General features: G+C 42.8%; 1 protein-coding gene across 1 annotated transcript; it reads left to right on the top strand.

The window, feature by feature from the left end:
* The first annotated feature begins 8,080 nt into the window (after positions 1 to 8,080).
* Positions 8,081 to 23,407, top strand: UBL7 (ubiquitin like 7). Its single transcript, XM_018554644.1, has 11 exons — positions 8,081 to 8,135; positions 9,737 to 9,941; positions 12,388 to 12,507; positions 12,670 to 12,752; positions 17,342 to 17,426; positions 17,695 to 17,752; positions 21,108 to 21,238; positions 21,406 to 21,455; positions 21,561 to 21,725; positions 21,869 to 21,991; positions 23,111 to 23,407. The coding sequence occupies exons 2-11, from the start codon at positions 9,761 to 9,763 to the stop codon at positions 23,246 to 23,248; spliced, it is 1,134 nt and encodes a 377-aa protein (XP_018410146.1). The 5' UTR covers positions 8,081 to 8,135; positions 9,737 to 9,760; the 3' UTR covers positions 23,249 to 23,407.
* The last annotated feature ends 395 nt before the right edge of the window (positions 23,408 to 23,802 follow it).

The raw sequence follows: 23,802 nt of genomic DNA on the forward strand, positions 1-23,802 counted from the left end.
GAAGACAGAAGTGTCCTTTGATGCTTCATATTCCTACTCTGATGGGTAGCGGGTCATTCTTTACCTTTCAGTGCTATAAGGCATTTAGTGCTATCAAGGTCCTAAGTGCCTCACTGCATAAGGGAGAACTCCACTGCTCATTACATCTTTTGCTGTAGGAGATGATGGGAGCGGGTACACTTCTCCCATGACTCCTTTCCTTCATTTTTCTTGTGGTACTTTTTCCCTTTAAATGCTGATGTTCATACTATTACTGTGTTAATAAACCTGTTTTATGGGATTGTTGGTGGTATTTATGTTCTTAAAAACAGGAGCTGATGTTTTATCTACTTATATTTTGCCTTCCCGGGTTACTGCCTCCTTCGCTCATTAATATGCTAATGGGATTTTTATTTTTATTACGTACCATAATTTAGGCCCAATGACGCCACCACTGGGTCTTCATGCTTCTCTAAGCCATGCAGGCAGATCATGGCTGGTGGGAGGGATGAGTAGGGTGCTGTACATAGCTTCCGTAAAAAAAATTACAGCACCATGCCTAAGTACTCCTCCCAAGAGCCCTCAGCCCTGATGTAAGCAGTGGGCTGGCTCATTATTATTATTATTATATAGTATTTATATGGTGCCAGTAGTTTGTGCAGCACTTTGCAATATAAAGGGAGACAGAACAGTTACAATACAGTGCAAGTCAAGAGGGTTAGGAAGGCCCTGCTCGTGAGAGCTTAGAATCTAAAACGGTAGGGTTGGTGATACAAAAGGTAGTTACTGTGTGGGGATGAGCTGATGAAGAAAGTAAAGTTCAGTTGTTCTAGGCAGATATCAAATTATGAAAATGCCTGCAAGAGTTGGTGTTCCTAGGCAGGCAGGTTGCATTTGCATGCAGAGCATGCTCAGTAACACCCACATGTGATATTGAACCTCGGTGACTGAAAGAACTGAAGAAGTCCAATGAATGGAAAGGACAGGCCAGGGACAGTCTGACTGGGGAAGAAAGGGCTAGATGATACTGCAAGTCCAATGAGGCAGACTCTTGTCTGACTTATTGCTGCTTATAATGCACACTGTGAGAAGCTCGGTGACATCAGAGTAAGCATTTTCAGGAGAGGAGCCTGTACAGCTGTGAAAGACTGAGGATAGGTTCACACCATTTTCTGGGAACCAGATCTGGTCCAGAAAATGGTGTGAACCTGCACGCAGTTCCAGTACATTCTAGACCAGACAAAATGAGACATGCAGTATGTTTCTGGTCTGGAACGGACTGCGGTGGTGGGAACAGAGGACAGAAATAGAATAGGGATACATTAGGATGCATTTTGGTTCCGGAAACAATCTGGTCTGGTCTGGAGATGATCTGGATGTGGTGTGAATGGGCCCTGAAGGTAAGGCTTGAGATCCGATTTAAATCTTTATTATCAACACAAATCATAAATAGTGAAAATACATTAGCAATGGAATGCAGTAATATATAAAGTTCCTCCACTGAAAAGAATACTGCAGGTTCTATGTGGTGCGGAATACTGTTGGAAACTACAGTGTAAATGGGACCTGAAGGACGCCCGTATAGAACACACAGCAATTATCAATTTATTTATGACGTTCACACACTCTCCTGTCTCTTCTGTCCTACTTTTACACCAATTAATGAGTGGGAAACTGATCTGCAAGCAGATTGAAAATGAGGAGCTTGTTGACATTAATAAATATAATGGAAGAGAAGCTAGTCCAGGACCTGGCTCATAAAAAGACTTGTCTGTGCCCCCAGCTCCAGGACATAATGCCGAATGACTGCAAAACATATACAGCGTGAAACTAGTGACGCTCCTGTTTTGCTATTGGTAAAGATGAATACATTAATCTGCGATACACTGCTGGTCAGGTTAATTGATAAGGTGATATTTCCTAGGCAAAATGTAGTTTATACAATCCATTGGTATTGAAATATTTCACAACCCCCAGCAATACGCATTCAGGAATGCTGCACTTCCACATGGTCTGAGTGATCTGGCATATCAGCATTCCAATTCCTAAGCGTCGATCTCTTTTCCCTGGTATACACTAGCTCATCTTTAACTTGCTGAGCAGGAATGGCCACATACAAAAGGTCAGAGGAGTCAAATCCTTGTCTGTGTGGATGGCAAGAGCATTACATCACAAAATAAGTTTGCTTTCACATAAGTGTTGTGATAAATATGGCCCACAGAAGCAGCATTGTGTCCCAGGCAACCTTTATTCCCTGCCAACATGTTGAGAAGTATTACATTCTGTTTTAAACAGAACATTTAGTTTTGGAAAGAATGAAGTTTCTTGAATGAAAACCATATTCAGTTAGAATATGGGTACTCTGGTTTCTTCCCACACTCCAAAGACATGCTGGTTGGTTAATTGGCTCCTGTCTAAATTGGCCCTGTATGTGAAATAGGGACCTTAGATTGTGAGCTCCTTGAGGGCAGGGACTGATGTGATTGTGTTCTATGTAAAGCGATGCGTAAATTGTCGGCGCTATATAAATACCTGTAATAAATAAATAAATACATTTCGTTCATTCTGGAAATATTTTCCATTCTGCTACTTTTTGATTTTTTTTCCCATCACTACAGTCAAAAACAATTATCGATTTGACCCCATCAACTAATTTATGTATTACTCGTTTTCATATAGTGCTGACAATTTATGTAGCACTTTACATACTTCACCAATCCCTGCCCTCAAGGAGCTTACAATCTAAGGTCCATATCTCACATGCATACATACAGGGCCAGTTAGCCTATCAGCAAGTCTTTGGAGTGTAGGAGGAAACCAGAATACTCAGAGGAAACCTGTGCAAGCACATGGAGAACATGCAAACTCCATACAGACAGTGTCCTGACTGGGATTCAAACAGGGACCCCCAGTGCTGTAAAGGAGAAGTGCTGCACAATAAGCCACTGTGCTGCTAATGGGTCTTGTTCACACGGACGCCAAGGGGGCGGTTAAACCAAGCATCTGATCTGCGCTTTTATAGCCCCTCTGCTCACATGCTGCAATGTCAGCACTGTGGCCAAACAGTGTTGTATACATTGCAGCTTGGCAAACGTGATCATTGCATTGAATGGGATGTGGTTATGTAGTTGCAGCATAGTATTGCAATAGAAAATCCCCTGCGTTCAGGAAGTCACAGTAACACAGCCTGAACACCGTTCTGTGATAAGGGATTCACCTAGGTCACTTTTCAGAGGACGATGGAGGCTGCTGCCCATGTGAACTCAGCCTTAGAAAATGATGTCGTCTCTTAATACCATAAACAAAGCAGTTTTTGTTTTTCGGAGTCCTACATAACCAAATGCTGTCAAAGATATATTTAGCAGACCAAAAGGAAGCAAAAAGGAGATGTTCATTGTTAGAGTTTAAACACACTTTAACAATAAAGATCTGTGCGTAATATCAAACACTTAGCAGATTTGTACTGCACCCAAATGCACTTTCTAAGTCATCTTAACCCTAATCCTATCTGGATATCACCAGTGATGCTGAGATCTGTTAATAGTAGTGAGTATAGGGCAGTGTGCAGCCATCACCCTACATACCATAGGCAATAGAAGTGGCTGTTTGACCCAGTTTCTGCACTGACAGAAGTGTGGAGGTTTGGTTGTTCATAGGTCACAGTACTGGAATGTGTGAGCTTTGACTGGATTTTACTGTTTCCTGCTTTTCACGAGCTTGTCAGCAAACTGGACTTGCCAGACTGACAAAACAATCCCAGTTCAACTGGAATATAATGAATTGGGAGGATAAGCTGACACAGGATGTCTTCATGAACACAACAAATCCCTTTTGGCTGAACAAATCCATACTTGTATTGGCTATTTTTAACTTACTATATATTATGTAATGTGAATAATTTTATTCAGATCTCTAAGAAATGTCCATAATTATGGATTTCCTCTGAGGACACAAGTTCACTAATGGGACAGTTATTGATACTATATTAGTTGAATTTGTATTTGTTTAGTCTGAAGTTTTACTTTAAGGACCCATTCACATATACTGCCGTGAGCTGCGTTGTACCACACTGGATCAACGCAGGTCACTGCAAGGACACGTAGAAAACAATTGTTTTCTATGTGTCTCATTCACACCACAGTGCGGTGGGCGGTGCACTGCAATAAAATACAAACATGGGTGTGCTGCTGTGGGGGAGACCAAAATGGAGTGTACACATTGTATACTCCACATAAAGTTAAAAAGATTTAAACAGTGACGGTTCCATAACGCACTAGCCTGTCTGCAAAGGCAGTGCAAAGCTGGTGGGGGGAAATAAGTAGAGGAATGCAATGTTAGTAAGCACCTCCAGGTGCTTGCACTTTGTCTCTGATGCCCTTTAGGATACGTGGAAAGCTTGAAAGTTGGGGTGCTTTGTAATGCAAAAAATAATAGGGTTCCTGGTCATTGACTTTAGTCACCTGTAGCATCCCCATCAGGCTCCACCCCCGCTGTCAACATTGGTGGTGGTTAACAAAGCTGTGACCGTAGCCAATAGTGTCCTTAACAACCAGTGATGCTACAAGTGGGTGGAGCCTGATGGAGATACTCAACACTGTCAGCATCAGTGGTTGTTAAGGAAGCTGTTGGCTATAACCAACAGTATCGTTAATCAGTGACAGTACAAGTGGCTGGAGTCTGAGAGGGATGCTAATGTACTAGTTCCCCATTAGATCCACTCTATCACTGATTGACAGCAGGAAGTGGATGGATTCTATAGCCAATAGCCAGCCTGGTATTCGCCATGGAATCCACACACTGCCTGCTGTCAATTAGCAGCAGAGAGGACCTGATGGGAAACTAGTACCTCAGCATCCCTATGATGCTCCACCTGCCCACCCACTGTATAAGTCCTATGTCGCTGTGTCTGTTTGTGGGACAGGTGCAGTGGCCCAGCAGAGAGCTCGTTAATGACAACCCTGTTATTTTATCAGGCTCAGTGAAACTGAGCTGAACTAAGAATGGAACATCAGTATGGGCACTCTGGCCTCAGTGTACCTCCAAAACGCAAATGTCGGTGATTGTGCTAGATTCATGTACTAGTTTCTAACAGGTACATGAATCTTGGGCAAGCACCGACATTTGTTGTGCGCATGCATGACAAAATTCTAAGGAGTGTTGTAGACACTGTTTATGCATTCCCCATAATGTTATATGCTGTATGTAAGCTACTAATCTCCCAGCCCCTTGTAATGAAGTGAGCAAAGGAAGACATGTTTGTCGTCCCGTTTGGGTGACAACCATGGTTCCCACCATAGGTACAGTGGAGGAGAGAACATGGAAACCCAGGGACAGGAAGTGTGTTATTCATAGGATTGCCAGGTGAAAATAAAGAAAAGGAAACCTGAAAGAAAAAAAGAAAACTAAAGTGTCCACCGCATCTAAGGATTGGTAAGGCTCCATATAATGCATTTCTGTTTCTTTGGGTTAAGATATACTTTAATTTTAAATGTCAACTAGTGCTTACCTTTAAGGATTGCTATGTGGATGGTATGATATATAGGCATAACATTATAAAGAAAGGACAATGAGCATATACTAATAGTAATCAATGCACTAACAAATATTTTTCCTGTATTAATGTGTAATTGTATGTAGTTTCATAATTTGCCACATCCTTTACAAGGGGGTCCACTCTCCCTATTACACTTTTTCATTTATTTTAACTTATAGAGAACACAACACAAGGAGCACATCATAAGGTTGGCATGGACACCCACTTTCTTGCTGGTCTCACTCTTTAAAAGCTTATCTAAAACCCATAAGCAATATTTGAATACATTGCAGCTTACTAATTCTTAGATGTGGTGCCTGCATTCGCTTTTTTTTCCTTTATTGTCACCCGGTGATCGAGCCAGTTACACACTTCCTCTCTTAGGGTCCCCACACACCTTACGATTATCGTACGAGAATCGTGGGAAATCCCGCGATCGTACGATGATCGTAAGGTGTGTGGAAGCCGTGCGACCTCTACTACTGTAAGGTCGCACGACTTTAAACTTACGGACATGTTCGAAAACCCGCCAAGCATCGTACGATGTTCGGCGGGTTTGTGGCATGTCCGTACGATAACAGCCGCACGGGCCGGTGTGCGCAAGCGCACACTGCCCGTTCGGCATTGCGGTCTTCGGAAGCCCGCCCCTCGGGGGGCATGGCTTGCGATCATCGCAAGTACGATCTGCCTATGCAACATAGGCAGATCGTACGTTTTTTTAAGTACCTTACAACCATCGCAAGACAGAAGTCTTGCGATGGTTGTAAGGTGTGTGCCCAGCCTTAGGGTGGCTCCACTCTATGGAACTGTCGATTTTTCTCTGTAAGTCGAGCACGCATCACATATGTGCCAAAAAGAATAGTTTATTAGGCCTTTGCCTCCTCTGCAATATAGTAATTGCTTTTTACCTTTCTGCTCGCAAACTGCTTTACAGTGTACTGCGTAGCCGTGCATGGGCAACTCCAATGTAAAATGTCAGCATGTCTTGGTGCCGGGCTATAATGAACTGCCATGTGCATGTGCAGCACAGTGTACAACCTTGGCATGTCTTTCAGGAAATCCACATCTGCATTCACTTTCCACAAAAAGTTTTGACGCTCTTCGATCTGCATGACAGCTAGGCAGCAACTAGCATTTTCTGAAGGCGAGATCAGCAATGGCAGCCTAGATCAGGGGTAGGCAACCTCGTCACTCCAGCTGCGGGGAAACTACAGATCCCAACGTGCCTTCGCCTCTGGAAGTTACGCCTTTGGCTGCAAGCCTTCCAATGCCTTATGGGACTCTTCCTTTGGCCTTGATGTTTGTTTCCGTACAGAATTCCCTAAAGCTTAACTCCAATAAAAAAAGGTTTGGTGGCTACAGAACCAGTCACATGAGTTACCTCTAATGAAGATCTACATTGTCCTGCTGGCTGCAGTGACGCTGGATTCTCCCCACAGCTGCAGGGATGAGATGCGGCTTCCACAATTTCCTGGCATGCAAGACGTTCTGTGAATAGGCGAGGATGATCTTGTTATCCATCCTTCCATCCATCAAATCATATTGCATTCTGGGAAAATAATACAATGAGGGCAATTCATCAATATATGTAGCAGACAAAATCTGAAGCAGCTGTGCATGGCAACCAATCAGCTTCTACCTTTCATTTTTAAATCTTAACTGAACAAACAGAAAATAGAAGCTGATTGGCTTCCATGCACAGCTGCTCCAGATTTTGTCTGCTCTGGTCTTGATAAATTCCCCTGAATGAGTTTTGAGAATGGGCAAGGGGACAGGAAGATGAGTAGTGCAATCCCGACACAGTCACAGCTGCATCTCATCCTTGCAGCACTGGAAGATCACAGCGGTGGGGAGTCTCTGGTGTCACTTAATGCATGTTTGGTTTTTTTACTGTAACCAGCAGAACAAAGGAGTTAGAGGTAACTTATGTGAACCGTACCATAGCCCCCCAAAACATTTTTTAATGGAGTTCAGCTTTAAATATCTGCTTCCACATCCCCCCTCCTCAGTAAACATTTAATGAATAAAAGATTTAAAGGAATAGACATCATAATCTCTGGCTTCTCAGTCATCCATTTTATTGGTTTGGTAAAGTGATATTACACGATGTCACCACTAGGTAGCAGCAAAGATAAGATGAGCTGCTTTGAAAATATATTTTTTTAACTTAACTGCAACTTTGTGTGCTACCACTAGGTGGCAGTAGAAGCTTTGTATTGTAAAATCAATTATAAGGAAGCGCCACTTTGGAGAAGAAATTATGATCATATTTTAGTGCAGCATAACGCTTTTGGAAGCTAAATAATGACTGTAGTTCTATAGGGCGGTACATCAGACCGAAAGAGCCGCACAGGAATCTGTTTCGCAAGCTAGGCTAATTGTTTTCCGCTTCCTGCTGACTCCGCCTCTGTTTCTGGTCACGTGGATGGCCACATGATAGTGCCACAGCTAGGATCCGCCTACACATCCGGTGTCCATTTTCCTGTAGACCGACCCTCGTTTTAGCAAATCTGTTAGCGAGTGGATATGACGTCAGTTTGCAGCGCCCGCTCAGTGCATGAAGGGAAGTGTAGTTTGGTTGGGTCACTTCCGGGCGCAGCGTAAACAAAGGAAGTGCGCACAGGTAGGTGCTCTCAGGGTGAGCTTTGGGTTTTTTGGGGTCTTTCTGTTCTGTCCAGAACACAGCATAGTTCCTTAATTGAGGTCTATAGGGCTCCTGGCGTCATTCCTATGAGTTTCTTCAGCTGTGGAATCGCATAGAGGGGAATTGATAACTGGAGCAAAATGTGGAGCAGTTGTCCGGGGCAACCCAACACCTTCTCTCTGTCATTTGCAAAGCTTCACTTAGCAAACAGAAGAGAGAAGCTGATGGGTTGTCATGGGCAACTGCTTCATATTCTGTCTGCTCCAGTTTTGATCAATTCCCTTCATACGGTTTGATTGACAGATTGTTCTCAGGGTGTCCGTGTGAGAAAGTATGTGCTTTCTTATGTCAGTCCATATCTATCCAGGGGGAGGTGTAAGATTGTGGTGGTACAGAAACAGACATATCCCAGCTCACACTAACTACTAAGGTTAAAAACAGAGGTTTTAGCTGGGCAACTTTTGCAAAATGTGTGGGAGCCGCACTGCCTTGTCCAGACCCCTCTGTATAGTGTGGTCCTCTTTGCAGCTGCGGCCTGGGATAATGTCTCGGTACCCGTGATTGGCGCTGTCAGTTCCCTGGCGGGCTCGGCACGTGAAGCTGCGAACACGCCCGAGCCCATCACTAGCCCTTACTCTGATCTATGAGAGTCTCCATCTGGGAACATATATAGCAAAGGATGAATTGAGTGCAGGTTCGCAAGGAGGGAGGTAGCCCAACCTCCTTAAAGGCATAGGGTCACACAAGGAGCCCCACACATCAAAAAGGGGGGGATGATGAACTTTGCTGATTAGTGATGTGAATTCAGTTCACCACAGTTCGCCCAAGCCTGCATAAGCTTTGACTGACACACCACCCTCCTGGCCCAATCGGTTACGGCAGAGAGATCCCCCACCATTTTGTGACTTGTAGCTGCAGGGTTGGGGATCTCCCTGGCCAACTGTTGTATTTTAACAGCAGGCACCTGCAGCTTCTGTCAGAATACCCTTCTGGAGGGTGGCTACTTTTGTTCCCCATGGTCCCTGTGTGTTTTGTAAAGTAGCCACCGCTCCCGGGATGGGCTACAATCTCACATTTAGATAGCTAATTTGTATTGAGATTGTAGTCCATCGCAGCAGTGAGCTTGGAGCGGTGACTACTTTACAACACACACGGGGACCATGGGAACAAAATGAGCCACCCTCCAGAAAAAAGGACAGCACCAGCACCAATTCAGAGATGATTTGAGGATCTACAGCTGAGTGATACACAAATACGATACATTTTTGGTAATGGGGTACTTGAATGCATATTTAAGATCTAACTCCTGAGTTTAGTGTCACTTTAAGGAGGATTATTAGCAGGTACAAAGAAGGTTTGATGAATTACTTTCAACTTGGAGTCATAAACAGCAGTTTTGTAGCAGCCCCATGCATGGGGCTTTAAATCACACATACTGTATATAGGTTGCTGAAGTTAGAACAGTGAACATTAACGATTGGATTGTGTGTTGTTCATATCTGATTTTTTGCTCTGTTTTTTATTATTTGTCTCTCATTTTATTCTGATCATTAAAACATGCATGCTGTTTCCCTAGGCAGCTAGAATACATTTACAGTCTGATCATGTCGGAGCTCCATATATGTGTCCAGCTGGCTGACCAGCCTCTCTCTCCAAAATCAATTGTCCACCTTCCGGTCCAGTCCACGAGCGATGGGAACTCTCCATGTGGTCATCGAGTGTCAGTAGTGAAACAGCTTATCACAGCCACCCTGCCAGAGTCACTTCCTGATCCCGAGCTGATTGGTGAGGAATATACATCATATTTACCTTGTGTACACTTATTTATTTCTCAAAGGGAATGTAAAGTGTTATTTATTTTTAATTATAATGTTCTGTATCATTTTGTATCTCCTTTTTGTTCAGATAAATATTAAATCTGGATATCTTTCACACTTAACATTTTCCATCTACCACCTATCAGCCTTTAAAGCTTAAAAGAGAATTATTGGGTAAGTGTTTTCCCCATAGTTCTCTTAAGGGTCACAGGAGGAGATATACTAGCGTCCTCCCGTGACCCTAAGCTCAGTATAACAGCAAAAAGTTTCCCAGCACACTCACCAGCCAGCATGCAAAAAAAACTTGTCTCACCGCTAAGGTTAAAAACAGAGGTTTAGTTTTTTTGCATGCTGGCTGGTGAGTGTGCTGGGAAACATTTTGCTGTTGTACTGTATAAGGCCCTTCCATGTGCACCCTGCTGTAAAGCTGGTAACAAATTGATGAGTGTGTTTGCTATTTGTTTTGCTTGACCAAAGCTCACGGTATACTGAGACCACCGCAGACAGGACGGATCCCAACATTACTGCCGAGATCCACCCAGCTGCGCGGGTGACAGCTGGCTCTGCCTACCTAAAGGCAGAGCCAGCTGTACCCTCCCCTGTCCGTTCCTCCAGTCAGCATCTGCAGGGAAATGATCGAGAAGCGAGCGACAGTATGTGTTCGCTCACTTCCCGATATATTGAGCCGACCTGTGACAGTTTCATTGTCGCATGTCGGCTCGAACTATGAGGAGTGATTTTCACTCACCTCATAGTTCTCCTTTTAAGTGTAGTGTACGTAGGTAATACCTTCCTTGGTTCCCTCCTGATCAACAGGCAGTTCAAAGTTTTCAATCAAATTATGGGTCTGTCTGCAGCTCAATGCTCCGAAGTTTGGGGGCAGGGGCTGACATTCTTCTGTAGTTATCACAGCATTCAGCCTTGGATTCTTTTTTAAAGTATTATATGGAAGAACACGTCCCTGGGATCCCTTTTTAGATGTGCCATCTTCTCCCTGATGGTCACTTGCTGATGTAGACTTTAGCTTTGCTCCCTGCTGATTGGCTGATTTCAGGCATGTATATAGGGATGGCAGGGATGTGTTCTATCACAGAAAGCTCAGGTGGCAGAGAAACCTAATGGCTGACAGGGAGCCAACGTGACTACAGATCAGGGGAGAACCCACAGCAACAGCAGATCTTAAAGTGGCGAAGGTACAATGAACGTGCTGATAAAAGCCCAGGCTTCGGGGCACAATTCTGGTTGCATTGGCGACCTGGCGCCTGGGATTTGTCGAGCCCTGGATTATATGATATTATTTCATTGAGCGGCTGTGATATTGTCTCCTTTTCACTAGTGATTGGCTGTCTTACACAACACAGACAGCCAAGTCCGCTGGTTGAAAAACAGAGGGAAAGGAGAACTTGTGATTGCACCATGGAAGCTACTGACTTAGATCTGCCTCATAAGATCAGTTAATTGGAAGTAGATAAATGTGAAGTTCTTTAGGAAGATTATATAAAAAGCGTAAAGGTTATGTCCAGCCCAGACTATTTAGTTTTGGATTGAGTGAGGCAGGGTTAGAATACCTGTTGGGTTATTACTACTATCTGGGGCTCAGTTAAGCTGGCCATACACCTATAGATTATCTGCAGATTTTCTATGGTCGGAAAAAGTGCAACAGATTACTCCATCTACGCTAAACTGTGTGGAGGAATCTCCCACTGGGCCAAGCTTCCGTATCTTGCTAGTCGGCCTCGCTGACTCTCAAAATACCTGAACGATGCCTACATCCAATCAGATTGTTCAGGTATTTTGACAGCCAGCAGGACCGACTAGCAAGATACGGAAGCTTGGCCCAGTGGGAGATTCCTCCATCCACACAGTTTAGCGTAGTTGGAGAAATCTGTTGCACCTTTTCCCATCTGACCATAGAAAATCTGCAGATACTCTATAGGTGTATGGCTGGCTTTACAGAGACCTCAGCAAAACAGCAGAATTCATTAATTGTTCAAGAGCAGTTGTTAAAGTGTTTAAAGACTGGACTGTCAGCCGAAAATCTGGGTCTGAACGTGCGAATTGTGGCCGTCAGCGACTAGTCAATGTTAGGGCAGAACGGAGAGTGGCAAGACTGGTACAAGACAACAGAAGGGCAACAGTGCAGTGTCAGATTCCTCGCATCACCTTTTAACATCTTGTGGAGTCACAAGGCCCAACAAAGTCATCTCGTGGAGTCATCTCGTGGCCCAATGAAGTACTGATGGGGTGGTCATAATAATCTGGCCACTCAGTGTATATCTTCCAGTACACGTTTCCTTCATATATTACTCCTATTAATCTGTATTTCTTTGGAAGAGTTGCAGGGCAGTGTTATTGAGTTGCAGCAGTGTATATTTTGCTATGATTTCATCGATATTCTGTCTGTTTCTACCCAGATCTGATCCACTGCGGGCGGCGTCTTAGAGATGATCAGACCCTGGAGTTTTATGGTGTTCAGTCAGGAAGTACTGTTCACATCCTGCGGAGAGCATGGCCTGAACCAGCTCCTCGGCCTGGTGGGTAACTCTATGTTAGGTTATTTGTGTTGCTGTGGTTTAGTTGTTCTAAGTTTAACCCTTTCGCTGCCAAGCCCTCCGGAACATTTTTCAAATCAGCTGGCCAAGCCAATACACATATATAAAATGCCCATTTGTATCCATTCCTTTTCATTCTTACAGAGCCTGTAGACAAGATAGCTGCTAGCCGTGAGTTCCGGGCTCTACACACAGCTCTACATACCAGCTCTAGCTACCGTGATGCTGTAAGTATTGGCTACAGCTCAGCTTTGTGCCCAATGGCCTGGGTGGTCTAGGTCTCTCTATAAAAAAGGCATGTTGTGTACCTAGTCCTTTTTGTGGGATTGCTAATCCCAGCTAGTCTTATAAAGATACAGCATGCCAATATTTGAAATTGCGCAAAATCTAGGGAGCTTCTGGAAGCTTGGTGCAATGTACCTGTGGGCTCCATGTCAGAGTTCTGTAGCCAAGGAAGCGACTCTGATATACACAAGTCTGATACATATTTCTAGGTAACCTGAGTGGAAAGCAGCCTAGGAGTAGTTCTAGATTGGACACACATCATTTTAGCAGCACATTAGCAGACTCTAATCAGCATGTTTAGAGAGCTCTGATTGGATGTCTTACTGAAAGACTCTCCTGTGTGGCTGATGCCCTCCTGGAAAGGAGCTACTTGCTGCTGCGTGTATCATGTAAGCAGCCCAAACCATAAAATGATATTCTGGTTGCTAACAGGAAATTTAGAGGTCCACATAAGACACCTCCAGTTGACCTGGTGTTTGGTCGCTTTTGTGACCTCTGTGACCCCTGCTGCTTCTTCAGTATTGATGTGCTCACATGCAGTGTACTTGAGTGATTTTAATAGGTAGATATTGGGGGGAATTTATCAAAGCAATTGCAACAGTTTTATCCTCTTGGATCATTTTTGTTACTGTGCAAACCTGCGTGTTCCCGACTGCGTGTTTTTTTGCGAAGGTTCGCAACTCTTTACATCTGCGCTTGTCATGTGGCTGTCTCAAACTGGAGTAAAACCTAACAAAACAATTGCTACTTAAGAAGTCCCCATGACCACTTCTTCAAGAAGCGACAGTTAAAGGAGAACTATGAGGTGAGTGATTTCCACTCACCTCATAGTTCTAGCCGACCTGTGACAATGAGACTGTCACAGGTCGGCTCAGTAGATCGGGAAGTGAGCGAACACAGAGGCACTCGCTCACTTCTCGATCCTGTCACGGCTCTCTGCTGTGACGGGGAGGGGCTGGATTCCCCCTACCCCTGTCCGATCCTCCAGCGCTGACTGGCGGAACGGACGGGGGAGGGGGCGGGTACAGCTGGCTCTGCCTCTAGATAGTCAGAGCCAGCTGTCACTCACGCAGTTGGGCGGATCCAGACATAATTGTCAGGATCCGCTGCAGCTCGCGGTATACTGAGCTTAGGGTGACGGGAGGATGCTAGTTTGTGTCCTTCCGTTACCCTAAGGAGAACTATGGGGAAAAGCCCTAACCCCATAATTCTCCTTTTAAACTTTTTGCCTGGAGTTGCGAGTCTTTTCTCCTGGAGTCTATTTAATCTCATTTATGACCAACATAAATCTGGCGCAAATATATCCCATGCGACCATATGCGAGTTCACACACTCACAATTGCTATGATAAATTTCCCCTATTAAGTCTTTGGAACAAAAGTACAATTTTAATTTTACAATGGGTTCAAATGTGTTTAGGATCTGGATAACTTCTTTGGACGTGGAGAGGGATTAAAATACCGGTCAGGTTTTTATTGCTGTTTCAGAATGTTTACTCTGATATAATAAACCATTTTCTATTTAAGAAAATAGGCCGGGATCTGTAATTAAGGAGATTCCCACCTTATTTCCACAAATCAACAAAAATAACTCAAGTTTGTTTATTTGCGCTAACCTGAACACATAATGAGTATAGTGTGCAAAAATATATATTAACTAAAATCAGTGCAAAATTATAATCAAGATATAATTGGTGATAAACAAGAAATCAATTGGATCAAAGTTTCAATAATATTGATCAACACAGATAATGAGAAAAATAAAACCACTGGATATTATTTTAGATATAAATGAAACAAAATGAAGTAACTCCTGGAATGCAATTAGTAGCTTATGATTAGCTCAGCAGAATGTAGTAATATAATATGCAGATTTGACACGTGACCTCTCTCAGGCAACAGATATCCACCAGCTCAATTTATACTGCGCAAGAACTAACTTGTTATATCATGCACAGAACTGGCTATAAGCCAAGAATATATTTAAGGCAATGACAAACTTTCACTAAATTGTTTTAAGTATACATCACAACTGCACCATTAACTAGAAACTGAAATCAGCTTCAAGGAGATTGTACTTCTAAGTATATCTCTCCCAAGATTGGAAAAGAGACCATTCATACTGCAGCTAGAATTCTCTCAATTCAAATCTCAATGCTACAAGAAATAAATGGTCTAGTCAGATGTATAATGGTTATTCAATTGCCTACAGATAAATAGAAATGTATACTTTACCAAAAATTGCAATATCTTTTGTCTGAGAGATGTCGGCTTCGGGTTAGTTTTAGAATCGAGATGTTCAGGTTCTCTTTGATACAGTTCCCCTGGTCAGCCCGTCCATCAGTTTCAGATCTCCACCTCTCGTTTGTATGTTCCACTTTTTCAGTGTCTACATTTTTTGTATACTCTTTTCCTAACTTTTTATCACCCCAAAATGTGAGCGTGGTTTGCTTATCTTTACCTTTTAATTATGATGCCAGAGGGGCGTTACTTTTCTAACACGATCCCTGTAACTAGTGGAAGAGGGCAATATTGGATTAGAAATAGCTCCTGGACCTTTCTTAAAAACTTCAACATAAGATTTGAGAAGCAATTTGCTGACACATTGGATAACTAAAAACCCTTCACAGATACAACATTATACCCAACCTAATTATTTGTACTTAAAAGAGAACTATGGGGTCAGTGTTTTTCCCCATAGTTCTCCTTAGGGTAACGGGAGGACACAAACTAGCGTCCTCCCGTACATACACACATCAAACTAATAATATATGCTAATGTGTTTCAATAAGCATAACCACACAATATATAATGAATATAGGTTGAATATGGTAAGAATACAGGTATTCCTCATTTAACGACCGAGTTCCGTTCCTACGACCAGGTCGTTAAACGAATTGTTTGTTAAGTGAGGAACTCTATACTGTACTGCATTAGTAGAGTACTGTATAGTGTTGCAGATGTACAGTACTGAACAGTGTACTGTACATCGGGCAATAAAATACTTACCGGGACCCGCAATGAAGAACGGAGGACATCACTTCCGCCGGTGACCTGAGCCAGCACTACAGGAAGAAGCACTCAGCTGCAAAGGGAAGTTCTCCCCAGCATGAAAAGAGAGAAGGATTTAAAAGGAAGAGCAGCAAAGAGAAGGGAAACAACCATGGATTACAGCAGGGCACACATTACAGTATTGGTTTATGTTAAAAAATCTGAGGATTTAATGTCACTTTAAGTTCCATTTCGATTTGTTGGACAGTACAAAATGGCTTTCAGGATGCCATGGTATAATGTGTAGAAGAACATGTATAGGCCTTATTGTTCAATTCTTTTAGCCTCAATAGTTCTGACAGCTGTCTGTGTACCCATTAGATAGATTCACCCTCTCTGTGTGTCCTGGTGACTGTTATTAGTGAAAGTAAAAGAAAATCCCACAATTTGGGTTGCCATCAAATCAGGAAATGATGTGAAACCTTCCAATGGGGACACTAGTTCTGATGACTTTGCTGACCACAAAGGGTTTCCCTCAGTTTAGAGGGATTTATTCTCACTTCCTATTATGGGTAACTGACAGGAATTGAAGGGAAATCTCCCCAGTGGGATATGGATGGGAAAACAAATGACAAGGGTTATAACCCTCCCTTACACTTTCCAGGAGAGGGCCTAGTGTGAGAGGGTACTGTAGCAACTGACAGCAGGTTGGCTGATGACAGTACATAGATTAGAACATTTTTCACCAGCACACCATGGTCCTGTAATCAATAGTCCGAAAGTTTGTTGAAGCAATCACATCACAGTGAGGCCACCCATCATCAGGAGAGTATATCTGCTTTATTTGAGCCCCCCTAGACAAAACAAGCTCTTAACCCTTGCAGTGCCGGGGTAGCCTCTCTGCAAGAGTACGTTTTTTATTTTCCTGGAGTTCTTCTTTCAGCACATGTTAGGACTATTGATTACAGATCCATTGGATGCTGGAGGCATATGTTCTTCTTACTCAAGACTATAGATCTGGAATGACTAACTTTCAAACTTACTCTCCTCCATGATTTAATATTATATTTTTAATGTTTCTTTTCGTGTTCAAGTGACAGCATGTTAATGTTGTTTACTTGAATGCCTAATAGAGGTTTCCTGTTATAAGCCTGCTTTGGATAGAGCTTTCTTTGTGTTGCCAGTTACATTTCTCTTCACTAGGCTGCTTGCAATTATAAAGAGTTGTCCCCTTCAGTTGTTTGAACATGTAATTATGCAGGGCTGGTATGGATGGTTCTTGGTCAACGTTCTCAATGAGGACAATTATAGTAGTATGACTGGATACATGTCATATGTGGAGTTATTTTACAAAAACACTTGAATATTTTATTTGCATGTCATTGTATTTATAACAATATAGTATGGAATGATTTCACTGCCCTGGCTTATCAGAAAATATGGTATTATGCTGTAGAAAAAGACTGGTGTGTTGTCCCATTTCATTATTTCTGTTCATCTGCAGCTAAACTGCCACCGCTGTACTGTCTCTTGTCCTTCAGGTGTTTAAGTTACTTGGGAGTCGGGAGTCCTTGGAGCAGATAGTTGTGGCTACGCCAGGCCTGAGCTCTGATCCTGTGGCTATGGGTGAGTTTTGGAGGAAATTGGAAAAATGAACAAACTGATTAGAGTAACGAGATGATGTCACAGTATATATTATATCATTTAATACTTCAGCCACTAGAGGTCACTCTTGTCATGGAGTTGTGTGTTCTTATTACACAGTCTAGGGTAAATTTGAGTGATTTTTAGTACAATTTGTGTGCTAAGTGTATAGTATTCAATGCTTTAACATGTTTTCTGGAATAGCTTTTATTAGAGTGATTAAAGAAGAACTCTTTATCTCCACTTACAGGGGTTCTGCAGGATAAAGATTTGTTCACTGTGTTCACTGACCCCAGCATGCTGGACACGTAAGTAGATGTTCAATATTGTAATGTTTTGGGTTCAATGTATAATAATATCTCCTATAGTCCTTTTTTTATATGTCCGTGGAGTTGGTTAAATCTATAGTAATATCTCATATAGTCCTTTTTAATTGTCCGTGGAGTTGGTTAAATGTATAGTAATATCTCATACAGTCCTTTTTTTTAATTGTCCGTGGAGTTAATGTTTCATTTCTACAACCAAAATACATGGGGACTATAGTACTGATTCATAAATACAAGGCAGATAGAAGTTCACTATTATTTTGTTATTATGTATTTCTGGGTCATCGATAAAGTCTTTGTAAAGCCAAAAAAATTTTTTCAGTCCGTTTGATATCATGTATATAGCAAAGGAAGACTCTGTCCGCACTCCATTCCACACTGAATTAGTTTATTGAAAATTCGTCAGTGACAGAGTGCTACCTGAGGTCTCTGACATGTTTCACCCAATCCTGGAGTTGGTCCTAGAGATCATAGAGTCATGTCTATGGGTTTATTCACAAAAGGGTGAAGAGTTTGGAGAAGGCAGGAGAAGTGAACAATTTAGGACATCATAGCTGAACTGGAAAAAATCTCCAATTCAGCTCACTTTCCAGTTCAGCTATGTTGTCCTAGATTGTTCACTTCTCCTGCCTACTCCAAACTCGTCACCCTTTTGACTAAGTCCAGGACTGGGTGAAACATGTCAGAGTGCGGCTGGATTCTTCCTTTTACTGTATAGCTATTTGGAGTGAGGACAAACTCCTGCCAGCGAGCAGCCGGCTGTTATTCCCCTGCTAAAGCCGTGGAGGAGCGGTGCTTTATTCTTATGCTTTTGGTGTCATGTGTTACTGTTTGCAGTTTTCTTAACCAAACTGTTTTTTGTAAATGTGTTGTAAAATGTCTTAGCTGAATATCCTGCCAGTAACAGCACTTCCTGACAACCGCAAAGCTAGCCATACACTGTTAGAATTTCGTAATCAGAGCATTTGATGTTGCCATCAACTAATTTTGTTCGAAAGGCCTTAAAGATTTCATCTAGATCTTCTACTTGAATGGAGTCCTAGACATGTGGAACATGTTCCTGTTGGGCCATTTTACAGTATGAACAACATTTTCCATCCAGTTCTTTCAATTTTTTCCATGTCACTGCGGTCAAAACAACGAATCTTGTTTAGACCCCGCTAGCCATTAGCAAATCCAACTTTGCTTTGCAATTAGCAGGAGCGTTGTCAGCCTGCTGTGTGTGCGTCTTCAGTTTTTCCATTTGGCTGTCAAATATGCAGCCAACCTGAGGAGCTCACTTGGTAGATTGACAACGCTGCTACTAATTGCAAGGCAGTAGATTGGGGTTGTCAGCCTGCAACATGAATAGTGGTTACTGGCAGGATTTCATAAAATGATTTGCCTCGGTATACAGTGATGCATTATGGCAGACATACTGTAAAATGGATTTTGGGCTTACATACACTTTAAACTTTTGCTGCCAGCCTCACACCTTAATGTATGGGTTATGGTAACGCCTGATCTGCAGTGGCGTGTGTGCGTTGTGATAAAATGATGCAGGCATACACTTAATTACAACGCAGTGTATTGCAACACATGACAATGCTTTGCCACGAGCTGATACACAGTTGAATTAATAATGTTATTTAAAACAAAAAACTCTAGCATTGCCATGTGTTGTAACAACGCACAGAGCATGTGCATAAGGCAGACCAGTTTGTACGCATTATGGTGCACACTGTTGCACATGTGTGTGTGGTGGGGGGTGTTTTTATTTCTTTAAAGTGGCAAGAAAAAGTATTTGAACCCCTTGAAATTAACTGTATTTCTGCAGCAATTTGCCATAAAATGTGATCTGATCCCATCTAAGTCACAACAATTGGCAAACACAATGTGCTGACGCTGACTAAACACAAACCATTCAAATTTCTCGTCTTTATTGAACACGCCTATAAAAAATTCACAGTACTGGAGGAAAAAGTATGTGAACCCTTGGTGTTAATGGCTGCTTGAACCTCCTTTGGCAGCAAATAATTGAAGAATGTACTTTTGATAGCTCTGGATCAGACCTGCACAGCGTTCAGGAGGAGTTTTTGACCATTTCTCTTTACAAAACTGCTTCAGCTCAGACATACAGTATTTGTAGAATGTCTGGTGTGAGGGGCTCTCTTGAGGTCATTTCACGGCATCTCCATGGGGTTAAGGTCCAGGCTCTGACTGGGCCACTCCAAAAGGTGCATTTGTTTTATTTTTCTGAAGCTAGACTGTGGTGGATTTACATCAATGCTTGCAGTCATTGTCCTGCTGCATCATCCAACTTCTACTAAGCTTCAGCTGGCGGACAGTCACACTGACATTATCCTGTAGAATATTTTTGTAAACTTGGGATATAATTTTCCTCTTGATGATGCAAGTGGCCCAGGCCCAGAGGCAGCAAAGCAAGCCCAAATCATGGCAATCCATGCACCATACTTCACTGTTGGGATGATGTTTTGATGTTGGTAAGCTTTGCCCTTTTTGCGCCATGCATAGTGCTGAGTATTCCTCCCGAACAATTCAACTTTTGTTTCATCAGTCCACAAAACATTTTCCCAGTAGTGTTGTGGTTTGTCAAGGTGCCCTTTGGCAAACCTTAGACGCACAGAAATGTATTTTCAGTGACTCCCACCGTGGTGTTCTGCCAAGGGCACCCTGCCTCTTCAAATACTTACGTATGATAGACTCATGAACAAGGATGTTTGCAGTTCCAGTGATGTCTTCATGCCTTTAGCTGTAACTCGTGGGTTCTTCTTTTACCTCAATGAGAATTGTGCCTTGGGAGTCGTCTTGGCTGGGTGCCCACTTCTAGTAAGAGTAGCCACAGTACTAAACTCTCCATTTTATAGGCAATTTGTCTAACTGGCGACTGATGGATGCCTAAAACACTTGATTGCTTTTTATCCCTTTCCAGCCTTATGCAGATCAACTACTCTTGATCGTATGTCTTCAGAGAGCTCCTTTTTTGCGAGGCATGGTTCACATCAGTTGATGCCGCTTATGAAAAGCATTTTTAAAATGTTTGAGTGTCTTTTATGAATCAAAGTAACTATAAAGCACACCTCCAAACTCGTATCATTGATTGGACTCCAGGTGTGCAAGCTACTGACTCCAATTAGCTTTCGTTGAAGTAATTAGTCTGTGGGTTCCCTTACTTTTTCCTTCAGCACTGTAAATGTTTAATGGGTGTGTTCAATAAAGACACAAGAAATTAGAATTGTCTAAAGTGAAAAAAAAAATTTGTGTGTTCGCATACTATAATAAAAAAAATACCTCCAATTTACTTTTAATACACGGCATTTACAATATTTGTTTTCAGGCTAGTGGCCTCGCACCCTGCACTAGTAAATGCAATCATACTAATTCTGCATTCAGTAAGTGGAGCTTCTTCACTGCCTACACCAGATGGTTCTGCCCACACTGTGCCCCCTGCAACCCTGCATATGCCAGGTATGAACTACCAGGAAAGTCCTGGGCTTTGTGAAAAGTCTTTTCTCCCTCTTCTCCTTCTTGCTGCTGTATTGCCTTCTCCTTACAGTATCTTGTATCGCACACTCCTTCTGTTTTGTTTCTCGGTGTCTTATGTTTGATGTTGCCATGTTTCTTTATTCTGTTAGGTGGTTTCTTGTTTGATGGTCTGTCAGATGAAGAGGATGAATTTCCACAGGTAAGATAATGACTGGCTGCCATTGTTCTAGATTTTGAGGAAGCAATCTACAAATGAGACTTGTGTATAAATGACTCGTTTCTACGTCACACACCTTTCCATTAGGCCTCTCGCTCTGGATCATCTAGTACTGCTGGTCCCCGTCCTGCTTCTCTTGGATATACAGGAGCTTCAGGGCCTCGGCCCATCACGCAAAGTGAACTGGCCACAGCTTTAGCCCTTGCAAGTACCCCAGAAAGCAGTTCCCACACGCCCACACCAGGAACACAGGTTAGCACCTTGTCATACTTTTTTTAAGTTTTAATTGAAATGCATGTCTAGGATCGCACTGCTTTGTAGAGCCAGGTCTAATCTGTTCAACTTTCATTTTACTACAAAAAAATGACATAGAGGTGAATGTGTTTATTTTATAGGGTCATTCTTCAGGGACATCTCCAATGTCATCAAGCGTGCAGTCAGGAACACCCATTACGAATGACTTGTTCAGCCAAGCACTCCAGCATGCTTTGCAGGCCTCCAGCCAGACAGCCCAGCAGGTAAGTTGTGTGACAAAGTACATACACCTTACACCTTGGATGGGAAGGCAGATTGTCCACATACAAATACAATGCATTGTATTTGTATGTGTGACAGCGGTATGTGTGCATCGGTGTGACAGCGGTAACAAAGTAGTTACCGTATTTTTCGCTCCATAAGACGCACTTTTTTTCCCCCAAAAGGAGGGGGAAAATGTGCCTGCGTCTTATGGAGCGAATACCTATCGCCCGACACCCGGGACATGCAGTTTCGGGCGCCGGGCGAGTTTCTTTTTGTACATTCAGCCCTGCTCCTGACAAGCAGAGCTGAATGTACAGTGGGAGCCGCTGTTCGTTTAATACAAGCGATCTAAGTAGATCCCTTGTATTAAATTGAGCGGCGGCGGCATCGGCGATAGTGTCCTCCCCCCGCCAAGGTTTTCTGGGTCCCCCGTACCTCTGCGGGACTGTGACCCGTCACGATCCCACATAGGAGCTCACCATAGAGCCCATTGAGCAGACGAAGAACGACGTTCTTCGTCTGCTCTGTGTGATTACTGAGACAGCGCCACCTGTCTCAGCAGTCACTAACTGCAGCTTCTGTGACAGAATTTCTGTCATAGAATTTCTGTCACAGAAGCCATGCGTCCTATCGTCCGGAGCGTCTTATAGACCGCAAAATACGGTACTTGCTGTGCAGAACCTTCAGGATTTCAAAGATAACTCCCCAGCACTCAATAGCTCAATGTGCAAATAAAGCTGTTTTTATTGCAAAATGATATCACATGGGTCTGTTACGCCAATGTTTCAGGTATGTGCAGGCAACACTGTGACCTTGCATATTGAGCGCTGGTGACTTATCTTGATTCATGATAAATAAACATTTGCATGTCAGATGGCTACAGCAACATCAAATCATTGGACTCTAATTTTTTATATTTCAACTTCAGGTTCTTCCAGTACTACAGCTGTTCTACAATGCTTGTTGGGTCTCTGAGCTGCAGCGAGTAGTTTAGTTTTATGGGGGCTCAGCTGCACCTGAACTAGTCTGGGAGGGGATGCAGGTGAAATGATTTAAATATAGACATGGGTGCTTTGTCCTTCTTTTGTAGTGCATTGTGCTTTTATTCTGTCTTTCAGAGCCAATGGCAGCCTCAGCTTCAACAGCTGCGGGATATGGGTATCCGGGATGAGGAGCTTAGTCTGAGGGCTTTACAGGCTACTGGAGGAGACATCCAGGCTGCACTTGAACTTATCTTTGCTGGGGGTGCAATGTAGTGTGACCTGCCTAGAATGAAGCTAATGGCAATAGTTCTTTTCAGCTCCACTGAATCTTATTGTTCCGTTGTGGGGATATTGATAAAGGGTTGTAAATATGGACTTGGTGTATTTATTATATCATTTGAATGCTAATTAAAGTGTTATGCTGTAATAGTACATTTGTGCATTTATGCATTTTCTGAATGCATTGTGTATCTGTTAATTGTCCACATAAGATTCGGAGGAGTAACAATCCTCGCTTTGTAAAACAAAAAGCATCCCTATGCTTTTGGGTTCCATGTGACAATAACAGTCCATGACATGCAGAAATATTTAAACATGCAGCATGTTTCTGTAGCTCCTCCTCTGCACATCATAGCAGTTAGCTCATTACATATAAAGAGATGACAATCTGCATTCTTTTGTTCCCTACAAATGTGAATCTTCTTTGTCTACTACATGGTGTGCCTAAACTGTCCTTGGCATGCTGGAATTACTCATGCTTCAAGCCCATTTCCACCTCTAGGTGTTTTGCCAGCAATGTACACTAAGTACACATGAAGCAGGCATAT

Source organism: Nanorana parkeri, unplaced genomic scaffold, assembly GCF_000935625.1.
Source record: "Nanorana parkeri isolate BGI_ZX_2015 unplaced genomic scaffold, ASM93562v1 scaffold167, whole genome shotgun sequence".
In the NCBI taxonomy this organism is placed as follows: domain Eukaryota; kingdom Metazoa; phylum Chordata; class Amphibia; order Anura; family Dicroglossidae; genus Nanorana; species Nanorana parkeri.

What these genes read in the sequence shown, in the direction of transcription:
- UBL7 (XM_018554644.1), top strand. Translation starts at nt 9,761, where the DNA reads ATGTCGGAGCTCCATATATGTGTCCAGCTGGCTGACCAGCCTCTCTCT. An exon ending in CTCTGATCCTGTGGCTATGG is followed by an intron (nt 17,427 to 17,694) that starts GTGAGTTTTGGA and finishes CTCCACTTACAG; the next exon opens with GGGTTCTGCAGGATAAAGAT. An exon ending in CCAGCCAGACAGCCCAGCAG is followed by an intron (nt 21,992 to 23,110) that starts GTAAGTTGTGTG and finishes TCTGTCTTTCAG; the next exon opens with AGCCAATGGCAGCCTCAGCT.